The sequence below is a fragment of the Somniosus microcephalus genome, chromosome 2 (genome assembly GCF_052327205.1).
Source record: "Somniosus microcephalus isolate GS21.2 chromosome 2, FLI_Smic_1.0, whole genome shotgun sequence".
Taxonomy (NCBI): domain Eukaryota; kingdom Metazoa; phylum Chordata; class Chondrichthyes; order Squaliformes; family Somniosidae; genus Somniosus; species Somniosus microcephalus.
This window is the reverse complement of record NC_140988.1, coordinates 300160386-300188242: the sequence shown is the minus strand read 5'-3', so window position 1 is coordinate 300188242 and position 27857 is coordinate 300160386. Positions and strand designations below refer to the sequence as shown.

Here is a 27857-nt window from a genome sequence, read left to right as displayed (position 1 = left end):
GCAGAACAATGCAGCGTGACTAACAGGAAGCTGCAAGAGAGTTGCTTTTCTGGATATAACTGATTATGTATGAACAGTACAAATTAGAGCAATGCAAATATTTAATACCGCAAAAGATTTACTTGAAATAAAGTTAGAAAATATACATTTTTATATATATATATATATATATATATAAACAGAAGTCTCACCAACTGAGGGAAACAGAATACAATGCAGCTATATTCCAAAACTTCAACATATTCAGTAGGCTGAACAAAGGCTGCAGGCAGGAATTAATACAACATTCATAGCAAAGTCTCTCAGTACAGCATGACTACAAAAATCCAGAAATAATGCCATCAGTTACATTACAGCTTTGAACTAATAAACTAGTTTTAAAAGTTGAGAATAACATTTCGATAAGTGCTGCTTTTTTAAATTCCAACTCTGGCATTCCACAATGATCTACATACGTTTTGAAATATGTCTTAATAATTACCGTTAGGCAGTGTTTAAAGCATTTTAAAGTGCCACACTGTACAATATGATGGAATGGGAAGCAGTCAGTCAGTCAGTGAAATGACATGGCTATAATTCAAGGAAAGCTCAACTGAAGAGTTCTGCTCTACATGTAAAACATTAAACGGTCTCTGGAATATTTCAGATATTCCAACTGACGACCGTTAGACAGCTGTAACAGATTGTAAGTAAATGCATGGAGTGCAACTTTTCTTAATATTTATTCAGATATTCAACTTATCCTTTTAACTAACTGTACGCTGCACTTCTATACAGTACTGTTCACAAAGATCAAGTTCAGTGGCTATTTCGATACACAATATATTTACATGCTAAATAGCTGCCAGCAAGCAAGGAGTCAAATTTTGAATCAATGTTTCTTTTATTTCCCATTCGCCTACATCTACCCCACTCCCCCAATCAAGGTAAATCCCACATTAAACCATTTCTGTCATTTGATTTAGGGGCACAGGTTGATCAGAGCACAATCATGGGCATCACCAGTCATCAAGCTCTGATACATAGAAACATAGAAGATAGGAGCAGGAGTCGGCCATTCGGCCCCTCGAGCCTGTTCCGCCATTTAATGAGATCATGGCTGATCATCCAAATTTAGTAACCTGTCCCTGCTTTCTCCCCCTATCCCTTTAGCCTTAAGAAATATATCTAACTCCTTCTTGAATATATTTAATGAATTGGCCTCAACTGCCTTCTGTGGTAGAGAATTCCACAGGTTCACCACTCTCTGGGTGAAGAAATTCCTCCTCATCTCTGTCCTAAATGGCTTACCCCTTATCCTTAGACTGTGACCCCTGGTTCTGGACTCCCCCGCCATCAGGAACATCCTTCCTGCATCTAGTCTGTCTAGTCCTGTTAGAATTTTATAAGTTTCAATGAGATCCCCTCTCATTCTTCTAAACTCTATCAATTCACAATGCATCCCGTTGCAAGTTAGTCCTACGCTCTACAGAACCATCCACTTGATACCTCTACCACATACACGACAGCAACTTACATTTATATAGTGTCTTTACACTGATGTGTCTTGGCACTTCACAGTGGAAACCAAGCAGGAAGATGGGCCCGTAGTTTAAGAGGACATCGAGGTTGAAGTTGAGCTTGTTAAGGGGCTGTGGGAGGAGAAGGAAAAACAATGCAAGAAAGAACTGGGAAGTTGATGACATTGGGCTGAGGAACTGTAGCTCAGTGGTGAACAGCTCGTTTACAGGGTGGTCGGTGGAGGAGAAAAAGAGGTGGAGGGAGGGTTGGGACACCAGGTTGTGGATCTCAGGGAGGAAAGGAGTCTTATTTGGCCTGGGAGTGAGAGTATGCAAGTCTTGAAGTACAAAATCATATTGCCAGCTCAGTGTAAAGAAAAATAGCAATTTGGCAGTGGGGGGAGAAACCACAGCAGGTCAATCAGCATCTTAAAGAGAGGTTAATGCACCAATCATTCAAAAAGGGATGAATGTCTCAAATTATACCGCACCAACCAATACAGATTTTAAACATTTATTTAAAAGAGACCATAGGGCAGGAAATGTGACATATTGCCCACTCATATGGCTGATGAAATTGGTGGTATGGGGGGGGGGGGGGGGGGAGGGGGGGTTGGAGTGGTAATGGAGAGATAATGGAGATAGAAACACCCTTCTCAAGAATACTGAACGACACGAGTGTGCTGAATACTTACCTCTCTGACTTCAAATAAAATTTCTAATGATTGAAAAATACACAGAATGATCAGCTCTTTTCAGTCATAAGAAATCGCGAGGTGCAGTAGGCAGCCTAATCTAAAAAAAAATAAAGTCAGAAGTGTGTTGTGAATTACCTACAATTACATTGCAGCTGCCTTGCAATTCTAGTGGTATAAAACCACCTCTAAAGGCAGTCTTACTACCAGCACCAAACTTCATATTTCTATAAAATCAGAAGGATTGTATTGCATATACACCATTGGTGTGATGGCAAAACCAGTGTATCTGAGACAGAATAGTCTTTCTTCATTCGTTATTAATTGACTGTAATGGTGACATTACTTGCTGCAGCCCGAACCCACCTGACAGTTGCAAGGATACCACCAGCTAGCTTGCACCAGTGGCTGGGAATGCCAAGCAGGGTCTTCAATAGTAAGCAACTGAAAAGCTAAAGTGCAACCAAAATCAGAAGTTGTGATCTGAAGGCTAGCTAGAACTCTACTGCCTCAAAAAAGTCTACTTCAAAATGTCTTAAAATTACTAGTGACCCCTCAATGCGTTAACACAACAGTTGAGCCATTGGTCAGGGGACTCGGAGTGTCCTTCACACAAAAAGGTAGTGGAAATCTGGAACACTCTTCCCCAAAAAGCTGTTGAGGCTAGGTCATTTGGGAATTTCAAAACGGAGATTGATAGATTTTTGTTAGGCAAGGGTATCAAGGAATATAGAACCAAGGCAGGTAAATGGAGTTGTGGTACAGATCAGACATCATTTAATTGAATGGTGCAACAGGCTTGAGGAGCTGAATGGTCTACTCCTGTTCTTAAGTAGACCAACTGCCCATTTCCCAATCATCAACTAACCATCTGACCAGCCCTCAAGTTATACGCTGAACTGTATTACAACATGACAAGTTTAAGATAACAAGGAGGCACTGGTAAGCAAACAGTGCTGCATCAACCATAAGATGCCGAGCAGAGGCAGTTGCTCATCCCAGAAGGTGAAGGGGAAGAGAGGAATTATGCCATGGCAATCTCTGGCAAAAAAATCAGGAGCAGACAGACAGCATGTTTGCCTTCTCGGGTTCCAGGCATTACACAAGCCAGATGAGGAACAGGAAATGAAAATATAACAGAAAAAAATCCCGTAAGAATAAAAAGGGAGAAGAAAAGTATATTATCGGGACAAGCTTTACAAAACCCTGTGTTACAAATACTTCAGTGGGAGACAGTTATATTGGGAGCTATTATGAAGGGAAATGTAACAAACACAAGGAGGGTCAGTTGAGAGGTGCACCACTGTATAGTGCACAGAAAAGACATTTGGCCCCTTCAACCAACGCAGCTTCAGCTGCACAATCTAATGCTGAAGAAACTTTATTACATGCTACATTTCAAATAGAGTAATGCAACATCCAACAAGGTGAATTAACAGCACTGGGACTGGAGAGGTTTCTTTTAGGAGGAACTTGAGGAAGGAAGTAATGTGGAGTAGCATATGCAGAAAATGCAAAATATGAAGGGTTTCTAAAAGATTGGCCAAACGTATAAACCCATATGATATTGCAGGGCTGAATTTTTTGTACTGGCCTAAAATACTTGATTGTGGTAACTGCCACCTTTCCACAAAGATTTGAGACTCTACAATTTATGACAGTTTAAAAAAAAAAAAAATTCTTTATACCAACCCATTCCCGTACACGATGCCGAGACTCTTTTACTGACTAAAGATGCACAATACGTCAAAGAACAAACCTATACAGTACCTGAGTATATGAAAAACATACGCTCACTTTACTCCTCAATTTCAAAAACAAATGACGTACAATTCAGAATTCAATGTCAGGAAATGCCCTGCACACCAGTTACATTTCGTCTGACCGTGGATGTGCTTTTATTATCACTGTTGCGGTGTGCTCTGTCCAGTTTGGCTTGTTCTCTGGTGAAGCCGAGATGCCATAGCCCTCCTTTTCATTTCCTGAAGTCACCCTTCCCAGGTTTGCATCACCTTGGACAGTCGCTTTTACTATTCTATCCATGTCTGAAGAGGAATTGCTGTTTAGTGTTGAAGCAGATTCTGCCTTTCCCGAGTTTGAAGCTTCAAGTGTGCTGTTCTTACTTCCTGACAATAATGCTTGAGGAACTTCTTGATCCAACCCATGATTCTCTTCCATTATCTTTGGATCAGCATCCAGATTGTGGGTATTCGGCACCACGCGTACGTGGGATGAATCGCTGTCAAGTAAAGTCCGAGAAAGTACTGTGAAAGAGGAAAGGAACTAGCATCATAATCCATGAAACAGAATGTACACCTTCCATAGAACAATGCGATTAGCAAGAGCCAGCTTAAAACAAGTTGCTTATTTTGGATAATAGGGCATCTTCTGAGGCCAACTTACGAACTCTCATGATGATGAAGGTCTAGCATTCAGCCAACATGTAGTACTGTATTTAGCAATTGACAGGCTCAGATCAGCATCCAGAAGAGAAAAGGCAGCAATCCCTTCTGATTCAACAAAGGAGTCTCACTGACTGTGGCTAACATCAACAAAATGCAAATAAGGCCTCAGATCTGGGAAGGTCTCCTCAGACAGGATTGTGCAGGACTGTTGATGATAACTAGGAGGTTATTTTGGTAAATTACATTGCTGAAACAGCAATTCCCAATCTTAATCCTAATTCCTTAATTGTTAAAACTTGTGACCCTGGTACTTGAACCCTTCACCACAAAAAGCAATTTGCCTGCATCAACTGTGCCAATTCCCTTCGTAAGAACATAAGAAATAGGAGCAGGAGTAGGCCATTTGGCCCTTTGAGCCTGCTCTACCATTCAATAAGATCATGGCTGATCTTCTACCCCATCTCCACTTTCCTGCACTATCCCCACATCCCTCGAGTCCCTTAATATTCAAAAATCTATTGATCGCTGTCTTCAATATACTCAATGACTGAGCCTCCACAGCCCTCTGGGGTAGAGAATTCCAAAGATTCACCACCCTCCGAGTGAAGAAATTTCTCCTCATCTCAGTCCTAAGTGGCCGACCCCTTATTCTGAGACTGTGACCCCTGGTTCTAGACTCCCCAGCCATGGGAAACACCCTCCCTGCATCTACCCTGTCAAGCCCTGTAAGAATTTTGTATGTTTCAATGAGATCACCTCTCATTCTTCTAAACTCCAGCAAATATAGGCCTAGTCTACTCAATCTCTCCTCATTGAACAATCCCCCCATCCCAGGAATCAGTCTGGTGAACCTTCGTTGCACTCCCTCTATGGCAAGTGTATCCTTCCTTGGGTAAGGAGACCAAAACTATACACAATTCTCCAGGTGTGGTCTCACCAGGGCCCTATATAATTGCAGTAAGACGTCTTTACTCTTATACTCAAATCCTCTTGTAATAAAGGCCAACTTACCATTTGCTTTCCTAATTGCTTGCTGTACCTGCATGTTAACTTTCAGTGATTTGTGTACAAGGACACCCAGGTCCCTCTGAACACCAACATTTCCCAATCTCTCACCATTTAAAAAATACTCTGCTTTTCTATTTGTCCTACCAAAGTGGATAACTTCACATTTCTCCACATTATATTCCATTTGCCGTGTTCTTACCCACTCACTTATCCTGTCTATATCCCCTTGAAGCCTCCTTGTATCCTCCTCACAACTTACATTCCCACCCAGCTTTGTATCATCAGCAAACTTGGATATATTACATTTGGTCCCCACATCCAAATCATCAATGTAGATTGTGAATAGCTGAGGCCCAAGCACTGATCCTTGCGGTACCCCTGAAAATGACCCGTTTATTCCTACTCTCTGTTTTTTGTCCATTAACCAATCCTCAATCTATGCTAGTATATTACCCCCAATCCAATGAGCCCTAATTTTGATTAACTGCAGAACAGAGCAAGAATTCAAAGACAGTTTACTGATTTTGCCCAGGTTTTTATATCTACAACATTCAGCAGCATGGACTGGTGCTTCTTATCCATACTTAAAAGATTTTTCTCACCACTATATGACTCTTCCTGGGGTCCCAGCTTTGCACCAAAAGGGTTGATACTTGGGAAAATGATCAGTGTAAAAGACAACAGGAACACCTAGAAGAAAAAAATAGGAGGCAATTAACTTCAATGGTTAATAAATGAAACAATACAATATAGATAAAATGAACCAAGACACAGTGATACTTTCCTACTGCACACAGCTAATGGCGCCATTAGGGAGTCATGCATGAGAAACCTACAAGTCACAGCAACCTGCTCAACCGATGGATGGAGGACAACATGGAGAGATACACAGCTGAATGGAGAGATATTCAGATGAATGGAATAGAAACAAAAAAATTTAAAAGCCAATTAGATATTAAAACATTTAGGCCTAGAAATTCACTGGCGCCCCGTCAGTCTCGCCAGGGCGCCGGAAGTACCGCCCCGGAAGGAGTCGCGGCCGCCCGCCACAAATTCAGTTTCAGCGCCCCAGACAGAAGCTACTCGAGGCGCCCCGCATCCCTCTTGGGGCGCTGCAACTGAAAATTGCAGCGCAACGTGCCGCAGCGCCACACGCAAGCCTTCCTCCCCTTCTTAAAGGGGAGGGGCCTGCTGCAGCGCACTCAAAGAGCGCGAGTGCTGGCAAAAGAGCCCGGCACCGAGGAGAAGTGCCGGGCTCTTGGGACACAGCCGACACAACGCGGGGGGGGGGTTCAGGAGGCCGGGGACGGCGGTGCGGAGGGGCTGGCAGGCGGCCAGCAAAAAAAATGGCCGCCCCGCACCTCAGCGCCTCTACCGCCGCAGGTAGGCCCCCCTGAATCGGTCACAAATTGTGACCGGCGTTAAAGCAGGGGGCGCTACCAAATTTCGTGATCGGGGCGGAAGCGGGGCGCTGCGCACACCGATGACGTCATCGGTAGCGGCGCAGCGCTAACGGTTAGCGCCGCCATTAGCGTCCCGCTAAATTTAGCGGGAGGCGTGGCCAGTGGCGTAAAACCCACTGAGTGCCCTCTTTAGGCGCTAACGGGTGGCGCAGCCCACTGAATTTCTAGGCCTTAATATCCTCCAGTATAGCCCAGTAATGACAGCAGCTGGGAAAGTTTTAAAAAAAGTAAATGGTCAGCAAGAAAATGATTAAAAGCACTTTTAACTGCAGAACTATTTCCTACTCCTTTTCTCCTCTTTTGAGCACTGAATCATGCTTAAGTGCAGTTCCACAATCTCAGCTGTCATCCTAATGCCATACTTCATGAGTGAAAGTATTCATAGGTTACCTAATCGTGAGGGCAGCATCTCAGCTATTCCTGATGCTGTTTTTATTGGATCTCTGCAGAGAGTCTCTGGAATGTGATCGGGAGTGGAATCTAAGTTGTCTTATCCTCCATCCTAGTCCAAAAAACAACTGCAGCTCCCCAACCGAGATAAGTGAACACTACAAACAGGAGATCAAACCTGGGACTTTCCTGGGCTATTTGGTTCAGTTGGTAGCACATGGCACAGAAGACTGTGGGCTCGAGCTCATAATCTGGGGCAACACTTTGGTGCAGTACTAAAGGAGTGCTACACTGGTACAGGTTTTGTCCTTCAGTTGAGACGTGAAAAGAATACTGCTTTCTTATTCCGGTGATCCAGGAAGACGTTAAAGATTCCATGGCACTATTTAAAGAGCAGAGAGTTCGTCTAGTGTCCAGCCCAATGTTCCTCCCTCAACCACCAAAAAATCAACTGCTCATTAATTCCATTTCTACTTGCAGGACATTGCTGATGCAAATTAGAACGCCATGCTATGCCTGCATAGCAGTGACTGCATTTCAAGTGTAATTCATAGTGAAAAGGCCTTGGAGAGACTTTGGTGCAATATCACGATATAAAGAAGGCAAGTACAGTATTATAATGATCAAGCACCCTTACCTTACCCTTACAGCTGAAAAGGGTAGTCACGATACAAGTTTATAATCAGAAACTAAGCCACTGAAGGAGCAGAATAGCACTGTTAATCACAGACCAGACACACTCAACGCACAACTTCAATATCTTATTCTTACCATTATGCAAGTACTGGTGTTAACAGTTTTGGTGGTGGTTTGCTTGACCAACGCTTGCAGCTTCCTCAGCTGTTCAATTAGAGACCTATAATAAAATACACGGAAAATCAATTTCTACTATTTTCCCCCTATTAATGAACCATAACAAGCTAGTTGGAGAGATAATAAACTAAAAAAACAGAACGTTCCTTTATCCCCAAGATTTATGTTGTATTTTGCTTCATTTTATCATTTTAAATTTATGTATATTCATCATCTTCATTGGCACAGGGTTTGAATATTTTTATCAAAAATGGACACAAGGCAAAACGTAAGTATTTTGTAATGGATTTATAAGCCAGAAAATTATGTAGCAAAAACATTATTTCTCAACAATCAGTTTTCGATTAGTACTCTGTAACCTGGCATGATTATATCACAATTGCAATTAGCAATCTTCCATGCAGTCAACCAGCCACACACAGATTCCTGGCGAATGTCCACTATGATAGCCATCATGCACAGAGAGAAACAAAATAAAAACAGGAACCAGAATAAAAACACTCTATGGAAGTAGTTTCAGGCAGCTTACGAAGGGGCTCAGCTGCTGTTAGAAATCCCTCAGACTTCACTCTACTGGCCTGTCATGTGAACGCCTCAATGCCAATTACTGTCTTGTTCTAATTTTTTTTTAAAAAGATGAATTTCTCTGGTCATCCAGGTAATGAATACTAGTGCTGCGAATGAGTTATTTCTCCCATTGTAGGCAGCCACCTAGTGTCAGTATCAAGCATGTCAGGTATAGGATAAATAAACAGATCGTATTCACAAGTATATCAATATCTTAATTTTATCTGCATGGCGGTACGTACATATTTTGGCTTTCAAGATGCTGTACCTTCCTCTGCAGCTCCTGGTTTTGGACAGTGCATGCTACAACTCTACAATACAAAGAAATACAATAATTGTGTAAGAATATCCACAGCTCAAAAGGGTAGTCACGATACAAGTTTGTAATCAGAAACTACGAAATCTGTTCCAGGAACAGTAATAAGTTCAAATGTAAGTATATTCCCTGCAAATATCAAATTAATATTCAAATTAATTTTAAACCATACAATTAATAATGACTTGTAACCCGTAATAATGAAACAGTGAATGTAGTGCAGGAGTTATACGGCAAAGAATATGAACACCTGCATCATCATGAGCCGCTGGAGTTTAATTAATACTCCGGTTTAATTCTTCATACTTTCACTGGCAATAGGCACTCGCACATAGATACAAAACATTTTAAAATTCACTGAACAACTTTATAGACACATTATTTGGTCTAGCTAGAAAACTAAGACTGTTGCTCAAGATGTTAATTTTAAAAAAAAATCAGTTTCTAGCAAGTGCAATTTTTGGGAAATATTTGTGCAATCGTACCGACTCTCCAGTCCATCAATGTAATTCTTTTTCTTTTTGCGACTCTCCTGAGCAGACTGTTTGTTTCGAATCTTTCTTCTGATTCTTTTCAGTGCTCGTTCTTCTGACTGCAACAAGAATTTAATGAAAGTTTGTGAAATAAAAACCACCTGAATTACAGCTAGATTACTTTGTCCATTCCATCCACTAATTCAGACAACTTTAGACAATTTCAGAATTATTCCTTCCATGAACCAAAGACACTGTCTGATCGACCAAACTAAAGGCACTCCCTTGTAATTTCAATCGACACGAAAGTAGTTTGAATGTGTTAAACCATTCAGTGGTGAGTGGATAGTGTTAATGTCAGTCCAATGTCTCTTCTTCCCCATCACCACATGTATATGCGCACACATGTTCAAGCCCCACATTCAGCCTAAAGGGATAGACATGAGACCTGTTCCCAGGCCTCTGCCAATACCACTCTTGAACTAGCTACTAGGAGCATGCCAAAACTGCTGAATTCAATGCTCTTCCCCCTCCGATTCTCTATCCCTGCAGGAAAAGCATCCGGGGTGGGTACCAAATAAGACAGGATAATAATGCCTTTGTAGCCTTTATTACAAAGGCATTGGCATATAAAAGTAAAGAAGTCTTACTGCAATTATATAGGGCATTAGTGAGACCACATCTGGAGTATTGTGTACAGTTTTGGCCTCCTTACCTAAGGAAGGATATACTTGCCTAAGAGGGAGTGCAACGAAGGTTCACTAGACTGATTCCTGGGAAGAGGGGATTGTCCAATAAGGAGAGACTGAGTAGACTAGGCCTATATTCCCTAGCATTTAGAAGAATGAGAGGTGATCTCGTTGAAACATATAAAAATTTTAAGGGGCTTGACAGAGTAGATGCTGGAAGGACGTTTACCCTGGCTGGGGAGTCTAGAACTAGAGGTCACAGTCTCAGAATAAGGGGTCGGCAATTTAGGACTGAGATGAGAAATTTCTTCGCTCAAAGGATTGTGAATCTCTACCCCAGTGGGCTGTGGAGGCTCAGTCATTGAGTATATTCAAGACAGAGATCGATAGGTTTTTGGACACTAAGGGGGAGAAGTTCGGTTGTTAGCGCCACCGATTAACGCCTAAAGAGGCCGAGGAGTGGGGTGCTAGCCAATTTCCGGGTGGGTGCAAGGCGCCTAGCGCCTCGCCCCATATTGAGCATGCATTTAGCGCCGGCGCTAAATCTTAGCGCCCGCTCATGGGCGCAGGCTGATTATGACGTCATTTGAGTGTGCAATGCCTTTTAGGCGCCCCGGACCGGAAATTCAGTGGCGCCCCCCTCCGTAGCGCCTGGCGCTAATAGTGACAGCTTACCTGGACCTTACCAACTCGCTCTCGGGCTGGAGGAGCGTTATTTAAAGGGGACTGGTGTGGTTTAAAAGCGGCACCATTTTTGGAGCACAACTTCCTCGAGAGCTACAAAGAGTTGCTGAGCTGCACACTGAGCCATTTGACCACTGAGCCAGCGCAGACAGACGATCTTCAGCCTTCTGACCATCACCTTGCTGTTGGTGAGCCTTGACAACGGGGAACCTTCCTGTGGGCACTTATTATGGGGGCTGCATTGGAGGGGAACGTCCTGCTGCTGAATCATCTGGAAAGGGCACTGAGACGCTGGGAGAGGGGGGCGGGCATGGCCAGACGGAGGAGGGCCAACAGACATCACCACAGCAGACCTTACGCTGGCAGGGTTTTCCGACAGCAGTTTTCCTACATGAACATGCCGGAGGAGCAGTGTGTCAGAAGGCTGCGATTTAGAAAGGAGGTGGTGACTGAGCTGTGCCAGCTGCTTCAGCCAGATCTGCAGCCTCAGATAAGGTGCAGGACATCTCTGTCGGTGGCTGAGAAGATGCCTGCTGGCCTGAACTTCTACGCGAGCGGCTCTTCTCAGGCTGCGCGTCAGAGGCTGATCAGAAGTAGCTTCTAGGCCCCTCTCACGGAATGCTTGCTGCCATTCCAAGAACAGGAATGGAGCCGGTCTGATACCCCCAAGCCTGTGAAGGGCAAGATGCATGTAAATAGCAGGCATGGCCATTGTAAATGAAGAAAGTGTTTCATTACACAAAATGTGGTTCCTTCAAACATGAGAAAGCTATGGCAACAGAAAGCAAAACTAATACACTGACACATAACCGCCTCTCACACCCGGGAGACTGTCCAAAACATAAATCACATTCCGACCATCTTCCTTGGCCTTGATTCCACTGCGCCAACCAAAGCATCCAATGCCCCATCAGTGAGGCGTTCTGCCCTCAGCCTCACCCTTTCCATGTCTTGCTAGGCTGGTGCGCCACAGGTAGGCTCCCACCGCTTTGAAGGCCTACAAGGCAGTGAGTGTGTCTGGTGATGCCAATTGACCTGCCCCTTTAAGAGCTGGCCGGCGCCAGTGTGTCTCAGGGAAAGTGATTATTGACAGCACCCTCGCTGCGCTCTGCCGGCGCGAAATTGGGTTGCACCGCCGGGTTAGCGCCTTAGGAGTAGAGTGCAGCGCCTGATTTAGCGCCGCAATCACCTTTAGGGGCGCTGCAACCCAATATCGTGCTAGGTGGCGCTAAATTGCGCCTGGCGCTAAACTTTGCGCATCGCCAGGGCTAGCGACCCAAACGCAGCTATACCGAATTTCTAGGTCTAAGAGAATGAAGGGATATGGGGATAGTGCAGGAAAGTGGAGTTGAGGCAGAAGATCAGCCATATCCCCAGTAGCTAAACCCCAATGAAGCTGCTCTGACCTTTGTGAGGGGAAGGTCTGTGGGTAATTGCACACCATCTTTGGATAAAAGTCTTTTTTCTTCTTCAGTCAGAACCAGTTCTTCAAAGTAATGCTGGAAAAAGAACAGGAAAAATATTAAAAGATCATGTCTAATATACACTTCAATCACACTTTTTGATGAACAAATGCAATTTTCTCACAATTTAAAACACATGTACATCACATCACATCACATCACGGTTTCCAGCATGTAGACACAGGGTGGGGGGACACGAGGGTTTGTGTTTGCGGCCGGGAAACCCGAAAATGCTGGGAACACGAGGTCCTGCCGAATTCAACGGCAGGGCCTCATTAACATCTTTTTAACTCTGTTTCCCGCTTGGTAGCTGGCCAGATTGAGAAGCTGGCAGGCTGCCAGGTGGCAAAGCCAGCAGTAGAAGGCCGCAGCCGGGGATCTGCTGGGGACGATCCCCAGCAATGGGAAATGATTGGGGCATGGTGTGGGGGGGGGGGGGGGGTGTGGTGGCAGTGGGGGGGTGGGGGCTGTTAGGTTAAGGTCGGGGGGGGGCAGGGGTGGAAGGCAGATCGCAGCAGCTTTAAAAAGCACTTGCCTGTTGCAGCCTCCCTTTAGCAGCTGTTAAATTCAAATGGCTCCCAAAATCTGAGGAATGGCGCCTGATTTAAATAGAGTTATGGACCTGCCTCTCCAAAGTGGGTTACTCAGATGCACCCAAACCCACCTCAGTTAAACTGGAAGTTGGCACGTTTGCGGCGGGTTTGGTTTGGGTTGCACATGTTTACCAATTTAACCCCCCCACCCCCTGACCCTCTCCTGCCCATTGTAAGGGTGGGTGGGGGTTAAAATTATCCCCAATCACTCTGCACAACTCAGAAAATCCCAAATCGCAGTACGAAACAATACCATTTTACTACAAAGAGAATGTCTACTTGCCGGAACAAGTCACCCTTGGCTGAATTCATTTTTAATTTTCTCCCCCACCATACACACACCTAAACCACACCTTGTCTGCAGAGTTGACCAGGAGGCCTGTTCCCAGGCCTCAGTCAATGTCGCTCTTGAAATAACCACCAGGGTCATCCAGCCTGTGCACTACCTGCATCCAAGAGAGAAGACAACTTGTTTCCAACGTGACTGTAGTGCCACTCTATTTATGTGAATGTACACAAACAACAGGCGAAGGATATCTCAGTTTTTCCATTCACATGTTGATGATGCAACACACTGCACTGTACTGATAACAGAACAATACAATGGACAGTTTGCATCTCATCTGGACTGATGGTAGAATGAGGACTCACTCAAAACAGTATTTCTCCATAGGGTGGAGCAAATTAAATTAAAATGCCAGGACTAGCAAACACAGAGCGTTTCAACAATGCTCTATGTCCTCTTTTCAGAAGGACTTGGCCACCTTATTGACGAGCTGAATTGTACATTTTGTGATGTCTGGGGAGCAATAATGGAGGTGGGGAAAGATAAACCAAACACTTCATTTCCGTAAGGACCCACATATTTCTGTACTCCCACCAAAAAACTCACTACATAAATCTGAATTCAAAGTTTGTATTGGTGAGAATTAATATAGAGGATGTACACCTACATGATTTGCTTTACGGTGTTGCTGCAGATCTTCAATGGTGAGGGTCACAAGGCCAGTGCTTTCTTCCGCAGGAACAAGTGGGTTTTCAGTCAAAAAGTCAGGTTCCCAGTCTTCTAAGAGGCAAAAAATATTGACCTATCTTAACTATGACACTTCAGAGATTTTAAAATATAATTGTTGCACACTAAAAAAAACACTAATCGAGTAACCTGGTAAATGAAAGAACATTTTAGGCACATTTAAAATTTTACACAAAACAAATCATTTTGGGTTGTGGGGGGGGGTGTGGGGGAAGCAGGCAAGAGGATTTTATCAGGTTAAAACCCAAGGGCTGCTCATTACTTGAGCCCTTCTCCCGTTGTAAGAAAGCGAGGTTAGTCGCTCCATGACCACACTAAACATAAATCACCAACACAAACAGAATACCCTTTGGCGTTTGACAGCCAAGGTTACAAAGATAATGCTGAAAACACTAAACCAATTGCCATACATCTTTCAATTCATCCCTTTAAGTATCTTGGTGGGACTTGGAATGAAGCTTTCAAAATACACCTTTTCTATTTTATACCTTAATTATAAAAATATAATTTAAAAATTGTAACACTGAAAGTTATCAAATAAAGTTGGAGCTTGTGACAGAACCATAACATCTTTGCAGAATATCATGTATAGCAAGTGATATTCATTTTGTTTAAAAAAACAAAACTTACAATTTTTGACAATTAACTATATACTGAAGAAGAAATATTTTAACCTACTCTTTCTCGCCCCTCCTTTCAAAATTTAGATAACGCTTGTGAATCTCCAGTGTTGTTGCTTATGGACAATCTGAGGCATGAAGCATAGCTCATTAATAAAAAAAATGTTTATACATTTAAAAGACAATATTGTCTTTGCTGAGATGAGAATTTGGGTATTTTTGAAGTCAGAAAGTGGTTTGTTGGGTGTTGGGAGTAGAAACAAAATAAACATGTTGCCCTGAAAGGAACTGAGCGAACAATTAAGCAGAAAGCACATCTTTAAAAGGACAGAAAACCTGCCGGATTATTCACCATAGCTGTAGTAGAATCTTTACTAATCTATTCTGAACCTGTAACCCACTGAGTAACTTCAGGTTCTGTAGTGCCTTACAGATTGACAGGCCTGGTCAGATAAATGTGAGGTGGTGCATCTTGGTAGGAGGAATAAGGAGGCCACCTACTCCTTGAAAAATAAGAGTAAGTGGGGTAGAGGCGCACAGGGATAAAAGGTTACAGATTCATAAATCATTAAAAGTGGCACCACAGGTTAACAAAGCCAGCAAAATGCAAACAAAGCACTGAGGTTCATTTCTAGAGGAATAGAATTCAAAAATCAGAGCAGTTATGCTAAACTTATATAGTACCTTGGTTAGACCACACTTAGCGTACTGTGCACAGTTCTGGTCTCCATATTACAAAAAGCATATAGAAGCACTGGAGAAAGTGTTAAAAAAGATTTACAAAGTTGATACCAGCACTGAGGGTGTAACTATCAAGAAAGATTGAACAGGCTGGGGCTCTTTTCTCTACAAAAGCAAAAACTGAAAGGTGACCTGATAGAGGTCTTTAAAATTACGAAGGGGGTAGATGTAGAGAAGATGTTTCCACTTGAAGACCATAAATACAAGATAGTCACGAACAAATCCAATAAGGAAATCAGGAGCTTTTTTACTCAGAGTGGTGAGAATGTGGAACTTGCTACCACATGGAGTGGTTGGGGTAAATATCATTGGTGCAATTAAGGAGAAGCTAGATAAGTATATGGGGGAGAAAGGAATAGAAGGATATGGTGATAGGGTTAATTGAAATAAGGTGGGAGGAGGCTCATGTAGAGCATAAACACTGACATAGACCTGTTGGGCCTGTTTCTGTGCTGTAAGTTCTATGTAATTCTATATGTAACAATGCAGGCCTTTACACTCCTGAATACTGAACAACAGGAACTCCTTACAGCTAGTATACAAGTTCAACAGTTAGTCCCCTTCGAGGGTTAATATGCAGTCAGCAGTCAGTATCAATACCATATATAAAAGCTACTGAGAAACTATACCATACTGGGGCAGCACAGAATGTTGGAACACATAGAAACATAGAAGATAGGAGCAGGAGTAGGCCATTCGGCCCCTCGAGCCTGCTCCGCCATTCAATAAGATCATGGCTGATCAACACATGGTCCAATTGCATATCCTGTTGAGTTCCCAATATCACAGGGGCCTCCTAGGGGTAGGATGGTGGGTTAAAGAGGGGAAAAAAAGACTTGCATTTCTATAGCACCTTTCACAACCTCATGTCATCCAAAAGCGCTTTACAGACAATGAAGTACTTTTAAAGTGTAGTCACTGTTGTAATGTAGGAAACTCGGCAGCCAATTTGCACACAGCAAGGTCCCACAAACAGCAATGTGATAATGATTAGATTAATCTGTGTTTTTAAAGTGATGTTGATGGAGGGATAAATATTAGCCAGGGCACCTGGGATAGCTCTTCTTTGAAATAGTGCCATGGGATCTTTTATGTCCACCTGAGAGAGCAGACAGGGCCTCGGTTTAATGTCTCCTCCAAAAGACAGCACTTCAGACAGTGCAGCACTCCCTCAACACTGCCCTGAAGTGTCAATCTAGATTTTTGTGCTCAAGTCTCTGGAGTGGGACTTGAAGTTCTAGACACAAAAGGCATCAAGGGGTATGGGGAGAGAGCGGGAATATGGTATTGAGATAGAGGATCAGCCATGATCATATTGAATGGCGGAGCAGGCTCGAAGGGCCGAATGGCCTACTCCTACTCCTATTTTTCTATGTTTTCTATGAACCCACAACCATTTGACTCAGAGGCAAGAATGCTACCAACTGAGCCATGGCTGACATTTAGGAGACAGAAGGGAGAAGCAAAAAGGGGATGAGTCAGTCCCAGCTGCTGTCATGCATTTTTAAAGCATTTGGTTCTAAGCAGCATTAGTAAAACAGGTACAACAGCAAAATACTGCGGATGCTGGAAATCTGAGGTCACCTGTTCAACCATTTACCATGTTGAAGTATGTCTCCGGATGACCCGTAAATAAAAGACAAGCCCATAGCAATGCACGGCTAAATAGTTACAATATAGGAACAACGTGTAGGTCCTAACCTAAATCAATCGAGATGTCTGTTTCTGTTGCAGGGTTCTCAGTTCTTACACTGTACAAACAATTGGCATCATTCTGTGAATCCTGATGAAGTGAATAGTTATGGTCGGAATGTATGACTTCAAAAAACGATGGGCTGTCAGACAGTGTGACATCGCTGCCTGATGGGCTATCTTCATGGTTGCAGTGGTTGTTGTCTTCTGATATTCCACTGTCACTACCCAATGGAGACCAGGACATTGTGATAGGGGTCTCATCCTCAAAAGAACCAATGATGGAGTTGAAGAAATCCTCAGTGTCGTGGTCATTCAGCATCTGTAAATACAAGAGACAACCTCAGGGAATGAAAGTTTGTATCAATAATACCATGTGCTAGAACATGGATAAATACTAACAAACCATCGGCACTTGGTGGGGAGATAAAGAAAAGGTTGTTTTTCCACATGGTAGCCCCAACTGGATCATTACTGCTGCTGCTTCCAAACCAGGTGGTGCAACTTTTAGTTCCAGTGCTGGCGAGTAGATATTTGAACAGAGGAGGCATGTGACAAAACATTCCTACAATTTAGACATTAAAGGTTGGAATTTTGTGCTTTTGCAAAATCCTACCACAACATTGGCAGCTCGGGAATGCTACCCACCCCTGACCCCAGCTGATTTTCCAGGAAAGGGTAATGTAAACATTGTCGGTGGGCTCCCAGTAGCATTCGAGGATCCAGGATGGAAAGAGGAGATGCAGAATGGCTGTGGCAGGCCTCGAGCCCTCTGCAGTGAAGTGTGGCTTGCAGCCATTGCAGTTGCTTGTTTAAAAAAAAAGTGCTTGTACTTTGCTTTAGCTCGTGCAATTAATTGTGATTACTCCCCTGAAGACTTAGTGGGTAAATGTGCCACTTGGTGTGGTACAAAGCTGCTCCGTTTAGAAGGCCCCGGGTTAGATCTGTATGTTAATTTAGCTGCTTTCAGCTGGAGCAGTAGTTGGAGTACGACAATCTCAGCGGCCCTGGGCTGTGGGCAGGCTGGGGAGCGGGGTGAGGAGGGGGTCCTTTAGCCACGCTCAATAACTGACTCACACACAAGAAATTAGCACTTGAGCAAGGTACTAGAGGGCGCCCAGCACATGTGGAACCATATCCTAACGCCTTCAAGTGAGAATGGGAGGGGAAAAAAAGAGATATGGGTTAAACACTTACATCGTGCTCACACAGTCCCCACTCCTCCATGAACTTGATCCCATCACCAAACTCCCCATCTGGAAGTGATCCAGGCTGCTGCTGAAACAGCAACTGCAGCAGCTCATTACCATCAAGGTCATCACTAAGAGACATCTACAGGGGAAGAAAAATATACTTTAACAAGAAATTTAAACTGGTCTAATTGCAGGCCGGGGATGCAAATCTATTATAGTAGAATCTTAAGACCTATGATCATAATATTATCACAGTATCCATCTAATTAAGAATACAAGCCCAACAAGAAATATATATATATATAATATACACACATACATACACACATACACACATACATCGACTAGTGTACATCAGCTAGCACTTGCCACAACCCAGCTTTACTTTCACAGTAAATTCCTATACTTGATTGTGCAAAACTCTACTTATAATTAAATTGCCACATATTGAAAAGTGGCAGATTAGCAAAAACATTTTGTTTTGCTTTCTTGCACCAGCATACATGCAGATCCTATGAGCAAAATGTTGCTCCCCTTTCAGAAGTGAGTAATCTAAACCATTAGTGATTCTTATAAATGAACAGTTTGACAAATGCATGACTCCACCCTTGAAGCTGAAGAGCTACACTGGTATGCGCCAGAGGGCAAGCTCTTTGCGGGAGTCACCACCCATCTCCTTCCTTCAAGCTCCAGGTGCTGCCAATCCTCAAGTCACTGCAATTCTTTTGCTGCTGTTCTAATGCCAAACATGCAAAGGGTGGTGGTGGATGGAAATTTTTCAGACTGGGAGGTGGTTTGCAGTGGGGTTCCCCAAGGGTCAGTTTTGGGTCCATTACTTTTTGCAGTTTTTATAAATGCCCTAGACTCGGGTGTAGGGAGCAGCATTATAAAGTTTGCAGATGATACAAAACTTGGCAAAGTAGTAATCATGATGAGGATCGCTGTGGGCTTCAGGATGACATAGACAGGATGGTAAAAGGGGCAGAAGCATGGCAGATGGAGTTCAATGCGGAGAAGTGTGAAGTGATGCACTTTGGCAGGACAATATGGAAAGACAGTACACTATAAATGGCACGATTTTGAACAGTGTAGATGAGCAGAGAGACCTAGGTGTCCATGTACGCAAATCCTTAAAGGTGGCAGGACAAGTTTATAAGATGGTTAAAAAAAACATATTGGTTACTTGGGTTTCTAGTTAGAGGAATCTATATATACAAAACGGTATGTCTCTCTGTCTGTCTTTCTGTCCGGCTATACAATCAAAAGTTATAGAGCGTACCTACACGTGTGTTACATCAAAAGAAAGTTTACGATTCCAGAACGGTTGTAAGCATATTTACGTTTCGGTGAGACAAAAATTGTGCCCGCGGTATCCAAAAAACATTCAAAATTCCGCTCATTATCTGCTCATTAGCATTGCGTGACGTCGAGGTCGACCAATCGTACGGTCGAGCGACCCCATGGTCGACCAATCGCTGCGTGGCGGGGGCGGGTTCCTGCTGCGTGCGGGCGGGCCCTTCTAGAGTCGAGTGACCTGACGGTCGACCAATCGGTGTGTGTGTGGGCGGGCCTTATCGTTCTGAACCGAGGTGAGTCGCTGCCATCTTGATTCCAAACTTTTCATTTCTTTTTCCCCCTTTCTGCGTCTTTAAAAAAAAAGTTGCTTTTAAAACACATATTGTTTTTTAAAAAAGTTAATTACTTTCTAAATCTTTTATCTAACCTCAATAATTTTCCTACCTTTCCCCGTTTTTGCAGGTAGGCCTCGAAGCCTGGGTGTCTGTTGCCAGCCATGCTGGACCCTAGGCAATTGTTTTGTGGCAAGCTCTTCCCACCCCTCACCCCCCCGCTGGGCCTGATTCCGAACCAGCGGCAAGCCATCTTGGTAAAGGCTGGCTGGGCTCACGGCAACCTCCTCGCGCTTGCGCTGCACAGCGCACCTCCACACAGAGCGCGGCCAGAGGGAAGCCAGCAGGTTAGTGGGGGGGGGGGGGGGCTCGGGAGGGGAGGGTTACCCCGGCAACCGGGCTCGCCAGCCGCAATCGGCCGTCTCAAGCCGCTCAGGCCCAGAGATCGGGAGGCGGAGAGGGGAGGAGGGTTACCAAGGCAACCGGGCCCGGCCAGCCGCAATCGGCCGTCTCAAGCCGCCTCAGGCCCGGCCTCAGGAGGGCGGGGCTCGGGCTGACCGGGGCGCTGTGCTCGGCATGTCAGTGCATGGGGCGGCACGGAGCTCAGCGGAGCCATCACCAGCAGAGGGGAGAGGGTCGCTGGCTCCCCCCTCCCTTTCTCCCCCCCTCCTTCCCCCACCCCTCCCCTCCTCTCCTCTCCCCTCCCCTCCCCTCCCCTCCGTCTCCCCTCCCCCTCTCTCCCCCCTCCCTCCCCTCCCCCTTTCTCCTCCCTCCCCTCCCCCCCCACCTTCCCCCCCTTCCCCCAGTCGCGCTCTCTCTTCCCCCCAGTCGCGTTCTCTCTTCCCCCCAGTCGCTCTCTCTTCCCCCCAGTCGCTCTCTCTCTTCCCCCCAGTCGCTCTCTCTCTTCCCCCCAGTCGCTCTCTCTCTTCCCCCCCGTCGCTCTCTCTCTTCCCCCCCGTCGCTCTCTCTCTTCCCCCCCGTCGCTCTCTCTCTTCCCCCCAGTCGCTCTCTCTCTTCCCCCCAGTCGCTCTCTCTCTTCCCCCCAGTCGCTCTCTCTCTTCCCCCCAGTCGCTCTCTCTCTCTTCCCCCCCAGTCGCTCTCTCTCTTCCCCCCCAGTCGCTCTCTCTTCCCCCAGTCGCTCTCTCGCTTCCCCCCAGTCGCTCTCTCGCTTCACCCCAGTCGCTCTCTCGCTTCCCCCAGTCGCTCTCTCGCTTCCCCCCAGTTGCTCTCTCGCTTCCCCCCAGTCGCTCTCTCGCTTCCCCCCAGTCGCGCTCTCGCTTCCCCCCAGTCGCGCTCTCTCTTCCCCAGTCGCGCTCTCTCTTCCCCCCAGTCGCTCTCTCTCTTCCCCCCAGTCGCTCTCTCTCTTCCCCCCAGTCGCTCTCTCTCTTCCCCCCAGTCGCTCTCTCTCTTCCCCCCCAGTCGCGCTCTCTCTTCCCCCCAGTCTCGCTCTCTCTTCCCCCCAGTCTCTCTCTCTCTTCCAACAACAACATGCCCTCAAAAATCTCTCGGCACCGCCGGGCACTTCAGCTAGTAGAATATAAAAGCAAAGAGATCACGAAAGAACTTTATAAATCACTGGTTAGGCTTCAGCTAGAGTATTGTGGACAATTCTGGGCACCGTACTTCAGGAAAGATGTAATGGCCTTAGAAAGGATATAGAGGAGATTTACCAAGAGGTTACCAGGGATGAGGGACTTCAGTCATCAGGAGAGGTTGGAAAAGTTAGGAGTGTTCTCCTTGGAACTGAGAAAGTTAAGAGGTGACCTAATAGAGGTTTTCAAGATGATGAAAGGTTTTGATAGAGTAGATAGAGAAAAACGATTCCCTCTGACAAGTGGGTTAATAACTAGAGGCCATAGATTCAAAATCACTGGAAAAAGATCTAGAGGGGAGATGAGGAGAATTTCTTTTACTCAGAGGGTTATCGGAATCCGGAACGCTTTACCTGAAAAGGTGGTGGAAGCTGATTCCATAAATAATTTCAAAACAGAGTTAGACAGGTGATTGAGGATGAGGAACTTACAGGGTTACGGACAAAATGTGGGGATGTGGGACTAAGCATGACTGCTCTTTCAAAGAGCCAGCACAGGCACGACGGGCCGAATGGCCTCCTTCTGTGATGTAAGTTTTTATGATTCTATTCTATGATGTCTGATAGAAATAGCAGTGGATACCATTCCTGTGGCTGAAGCTAGCAATGATTCTGCAATAGGCAGCAACAATCTGGCTCTTCCTCAGATGAGAAGGGCAGGGGGAAGTGGAAGAGGAAAAGGGATTAGGAAGCAGCCCCTTCGGCTCGAACTGGATTGTTAATGACCTGAAGCAAATGAGGCCACTAGGTGGTCAAATTTGCTTCTGTTATTGCAGAACCAGAGGTCCCACTCTATCATTGTTACCCAGTGACTTCTTTTGCATGTGGAAGTTTATTATGCAAAGGATTTGGGTCAGCTCCGAAGCCCTCCACTGCCAAATGGCCCGCAGACACTTAGGGCTCGATTTTCATTGGGCCGTTGAGGCGGGATTGGAGGCGTGTGGGGGGTTAAAATCTCAAAATCGGGGGGGGGTACGAACTCAACCCGCCTCCATGCCAGTTTCAAAGGAGCGGATACCCGACCTGTGCTGGGACCCGCCTCCTCGAGGCAGGAAGGGGATTAGTGCCAATTAACTGCCTGTTAACAGGTAGTTAACAGGCAGTTTTTAGCCTAATCCCTATTTTTATCCCTGAAGTGCGGGATTCCCGATGGCTCCAAACCACGCCAAGTTAGCAAGGTGGACCGTTGGGCTGAAGGGCTTGGAGGGTTCAAGATGTCCGGTGTTCAGGTGAGTGATGTGTGCATGAGTGCAGAGGGAAGTGTGTTTGGTGTGTGTAAAGTGTTTAAATAAGTTTTACTTACCTTTTCTTACCTTTACAGCCTTCCTCCCTTCAGGTCTCGGGAGTCCCTCATCTCACCGGCACAGAAAGCAGAATGGCCACGAGCTGTCAAAAGTTGCAGCATTCAGCTTTCTGTTCTGGAGAGATCTCTAAATCAGCCTGAGAGGAAGGAATTAACTTAGTGTACAGATTGTCAGTGTTTGACAGCTTCAAAGAGCTGTCAAACGCTGATATTTCATCTGTCAAAAGCTCCTGACAGATGAAATGTCAATCTGTGACATTACCTGTTGCCGGGTGGCCCTTAATTGGCCTGCTGAGCCCACTGGGCTCAGCAGGCCAATCAAGTGAAAATTGCATGGGTTGGCCACAACTCGATGGAGGCAGGACTACAACCCCAAAAGTTGTAGTCCCGCCTCCTACACGCCTCCGGTATCAAAATCCAGCCCTTACTGTCTAACATTGTCCTTGAGTCTCAGGTAGGAATTTGCCCAAACATTTTCAACCAAAGTAAAACTACAGCACAACAAAAGCAATATAGAAACATAGAAGATAGGAGCAGGAGTAGGCCATTCGGCCCCTCGAGCCTGTTCCACCATTTAATGAGATCATGGCTGATCATCCAAATTCAGTACCCTGTCCCTGCTTTCTCCCCATATCCCTTGATCCCTTTAGCCTTAAGAAATATATCTAACTCCTTCTTGAATATATTTAATAAGTTGGCCTCAACTGCCTTGTGTGGTAGAGAATTCCACAGGTTCACCACTCTCTGGGTGAAGAAATTCCTCCTCATCTCTGTCCTAAATGGCTTACCCCTTATCCTTAGGCTGTGACCCCTGGTTCTGGACTCCCCCGCCATCGGGAACATCCTTCTTGCATCTAGTCTGTCTAGTCCTGTTAGAATTTTATAAGTTTCAATGAGATCCCCTCTCATTCTTCTAAACTCTAGCGAATATAAGCCTAATCGACCCAATCTCTCTTCATACGTCAGGTATCAGTCTGGTGAATCTTCGCTGCACTCCCTCAGAAAAGTTGACTTCTACAGCAAAGAAAGCTCAAGAGGTGAACAAATACAGCTTGTAAATTTAGACCCAACATCTACACTGGGGACAAAAACATTCTGAAGCTTCTTTTCAATTAAATTCTACACCTACTCCTTTAAATCGTGACACACAGATCCTCTGTGCAGCAAGTCTCCAAAAACTCTCACCTTTATATAAAGATTCGAATGTAACTAAACAGAACAGTAGTGTTGGATAGAATTTCCCATGCTGAAATTACCTTTCAGTCACAAGGCGGAATGACATCACTCATATCGTACAGTACACAAACAGGAAACGAGGCGTATAAAATTACAGTCCAAGGAATGAGCAAACATTGCAAATTTGTATTGTGCTCAATTCAGTTATATCTACAGTATTTTGAAAATGGTATTTCATAATGTTATCCCAGACATACCACCACTTTTATACAAACATGGAACCAAATCTCGATTATTACTAAAAATTAATGAATATATTCAAAGAGCGCATACAAATATCTGCCACAAGAGCTACACAGATCATGTGGTATTCCTTTTCACATTCCCACACTAAAGGCATCTTATCCGGGATGTGAAGCAAAGTACAACGTCTGTGTTGTAGATCGATCAAACACGGTATTGTTCACCTTCAAGTACGCACTATTTCAAAGCTGCATTCACCCCAAACATCTCAATTTCATTCCTTTTAGCAAATGACACTAAAGGGAACAAGTACCCTAATCTGAATAACACAGGAGTCGATTGAAGCGTCCTTTGAAACCGAAAAGAAAAACTTTCATTCCTTGCTAATGGATTTAGGGCAGGATGACTCCCACGAACCAACATTGCACAATCTCCTGCGCCAAGACCAAGTTTTAAACCTGAAAGCCACTTGTCGAAATGTCAGAGAAATACTGACGGGTGATCGATCGGGAAGTAGGGCACAGATTGCAAACCCAATTAATCATGTTGCGCTTTTGTTTCTCCCCCGAATAAAGTGACACGTATCACGTTAGATTTTCTTTTAACCCAACGATAAACAAGCGAGTGACACCTGTTGCTTTTGTTGTCACATCCCCGCCAAGGTGAGCACAATTCGGTGCATCTCCCATTGCAAACAGACACCAGCAGTGTAAAGCTATCCCTGTGCGGTGCTGTGTTGCCTTACCCTGCGGCTGGCTCTACTTGCTGTCCGATCTGGGCTGCTCTCGGGCTGCTGATGTTTCTCTGTTCGCCGCAGATTCCAACAGGGCAAAAATGACATCAGGTACCCGGAACTGCCGGGTGCCGCGGCGCCTCCCTGGCTCTTGTAGTTCGTACCGCCCACCCCCCTGCTTCCTTCCAGAGATGGCCCCGCCGCCGGAAAACTACAGCTCGCATCATCCAACGCAGGAGCCGGCCGCCCTCCGCCACATCAACCCGCCAGTTTCCTGGAGGTGTGCGCCGTCGCTGGAAGTCCCGCCCCCTTCTCCGCGCTGATTGGTCTTGTTTATTGTGAATTTGCCGATAAGCCCTGGGAGACATCAATCACCCTGTTATCCTCGCCTCCCAACAATAAGGGTGCTGGAAATTCCGAGCATTCGATTACCTTGTCCAGCCAGCGGTTGCATCATTTGGGTTTGGTGTGGGTCAGTTTGACTTTCTAAATAAACAGTGTCATCAAACGAAAAAGTGTCACCATTTTAAAGAAGCACAACTATAATATCATAAAGTTACGATAGCAAAATACTGCAGATGCCTAAAGGCCTGTATTCACTAGAGTTTAGAAGAATGAGAGGGGACCTCATTGAAACGTATAAAATTCTGACAGGGCTAGACAGACTGGATGCAGGGAGGATGTTTCCCCTGACTGGGGGGGTCTAGAACGAGGGGTCACAGTCTCAGGATACGGGGTAGGACATTTAGGACTGCGATGAGGAGAAATGTCTTCACTCAGGGTGGTGAACCTGTGGAATTCTCTACCACAGAAGGCTGTGGAGGCCAAGTCACTGAATATATTTCAGAAGGAGATAGATAGATTTCTAGACACAAAAGGCATCACGGGGTATGGGGAGAGAGCGGGAATATGGTATTGAGATAGAGGATCAGCCATGATCATATTGAATGGTGGAGCAGGCTCGAAGGGCCGAATGGCCTACTCCTGCTCCTATTTTTCTATGTTTTTTTTCTATGTTTCTAATAAAGAACGAAACCATAAAAAAACAAAGGAAACTTATAAACTTAAATAATAATGTTGCTAGTATCCACTATACACTCCAGTCCCTGCGATGCCCACCGGCCGCGGGAGGTGTCAAGCGTACCAGAGGACACCGCATGCTCCCTCTCCGGGGCCACCCGGGCACAGACAAGATTGCGGAAGAGAGGCAGGCAGCCAGAGCAACTATTCCCACAGGCTGCGTCCAACCTGGACCTGTAAATGGGTACCTTGGCCAGGCCCAGGAGTAGACCCACGAGGAGGTCCTCCAACTTGCTCACGCGCCTCCGCCCCCGCCCTCCAGACCGGGTGGCCAAAGATCGGGAGTGTGGGATTGAAGTTGACCTAGAAGTTGAGGAACAGCCCCTTCAAATAGTGGAGGAGAGGCTGCAACTTCTCACAATTAACAAAAATATGGAACGCGGTCTCATCCAGGCCACAAAAATTACAGATGGCCTGGGAGTCCGTAAAATAACTTAAAAACTTATTATATGGGACTGCTCCATGCAAAACTCTCCACCCTAGATACTCAATGGTGCAGGGGAGGCCTCCCCTGTAGAGAGCCCTCCATTGGGGCCCAACACCTCCACCAGTTTATGGTGCATGGTTTGTAAAAATTAAGGTATTAGTCCATGTCAGACATGCTAATTGTTGGATGGATATAGAGAAGGAAGGCATTCCAAAAGAACCTTCCTTTTTTATTGTGTTGTTCTGGTGTAGGCGATGCTGACAAGGCCACATTTTTTATCCATCCCTAGATGCTCTGAGAAGGTGGTGATGAGTCTTCTTGTTGAATTTCTGCAGTTGCTGAGGCAATTTTATTTTCCCACAATGGTATTAGGTAGGGAATTCCAGGATATTGACAATGTAGGAGCACTGATAGGTGCCCAACTTAGGATAGTGTGTAATTTGGAGGAGAACTTGGAGGTGATGGCATTCCCACAACATTGCTGTCCTTATCCATTTCAGTGGAAGAGGGCACGCTGGAAGGAGATGCTGTTGAAGTAACCATGGTCATTTGCTGCAGTGCATCCTGTAGATCATATATACTGCAGCCACAGTGAACTGATGGCAGGAATTCCATTCAAGCGAACGGATCTGCCCTGTATGATGAGCTTCTTGAGTGTTGTTGCAGCTGCACCCATCCAGATGAGTAGTGAGTAATCCATTACACTCTTCCTTTGACCTTTGTAGATGATGGAGAGGCTTTGAGGGGTCAAGAGGTGAGTTGTTCGTTGTAGAGTACCCAGTTTCTGTCCTGATGTAGCTAAGCTGTTGTTATGGCTGGTCTGTCCTATATGTGACTCCAGACCCACTGCCCTCTGAAATGGCCTAGCAAGCCACTCAGTTCTACAAAACCGCTACGAAAAACAATAATAAGAATAAAACCAGATGGACCACCCGGCATCGACCGAGGCACCGGCTGCAGACACAACAACAGCACACCCAGCCCTGTAGACCCTGTAAAGTCCTCCTCACTAACATCTGGGGAATTTTGTCAAAATTGGGAGAGCTGTCCCACAGACTAGTTAAGCAACAGCCTGACATTGTCATACTCATAGAATCATACCTTTCAGCCAATGTCCCAGAATCCTCCATCATCATCCCTGGGTATGTCCTGTCCCACCGGCAGGACAGACCTACCAGAGGTGGCGGCACAGTGGTATACAGTTGGGAGCTAGTGGACCTGGGAGTTCTCAACACTGATTCTGGACCCCACATAGGTTCATGGCTTCAGGTCAAGCAAGGGCAAGGAAACCTCCTGCTGATTACCACCTACCGCCCTCCCTCAGCTGATGAATCAGTAC

At 45.3% G+C, this 27857-nt stretch overlaps 1 protein-coding gene across 1 annotated transcript; it reads right to left on the bottom strand.

Annotated features, from left to right (window-relative positions):
• Positions 1-100: 100 nt before the first annotated feature.
• On the bottom strand, positions 101-25223 carry creb3l3l (cAMP responsive element binding protein 3-like 3 like). The gene is made up of 10 exons (XM_085973640.1): positions 25024-25223; positions 18342-18476; positions 17154-17466; positions 14012-14124; positions 12409-12501; positions 9642-9748; positions 9083-9151; positions 8232-8316; positions 6210-6297; positions 101-4458 (listed from the first exon to the last, which is right to left on the bottom strand). Exons 1-10 carry the CDS (start codon positions 25117-25119, stop codon positions 4064-4066), a joined length of 1494 nt encoding a protein of 497 aa, XP_085829766.1. The 5' UTR covers positions 25120-25223; the 3' UTR covers positions 101-4063.
• Positions 25224-27857: the final 2634 nt, after the last annotated feature.

What these genes read in the sequence shown, in the direction of transcription:
- creb3l3l (XM_085973640.1), bottom strand. Translation starts at nt 25,119, where the DNA reads ATGTCATTTTTGCCCTGTTGGAATCTGCGGCGAACAGAGAAACATCAG. An exon ending in AACACCGTAAAGCAAATCAT is followed by an intron (nt 12,502 to 14,011) that starts GTAGGTGTACAT and finishes TTCTTTTTCCAG; the next exon opens with CATTACTTTGAAGAACTGGT. An exon ending in CAGACCTTCCCCTCACAAAG is followed by an intron (nt 9,749 to 12,408) that starts GTCAGAGCAGCT and finishes TTCTTGTTGCAG; the next exon opens with TCAGAAGAACGAGCACTGAA.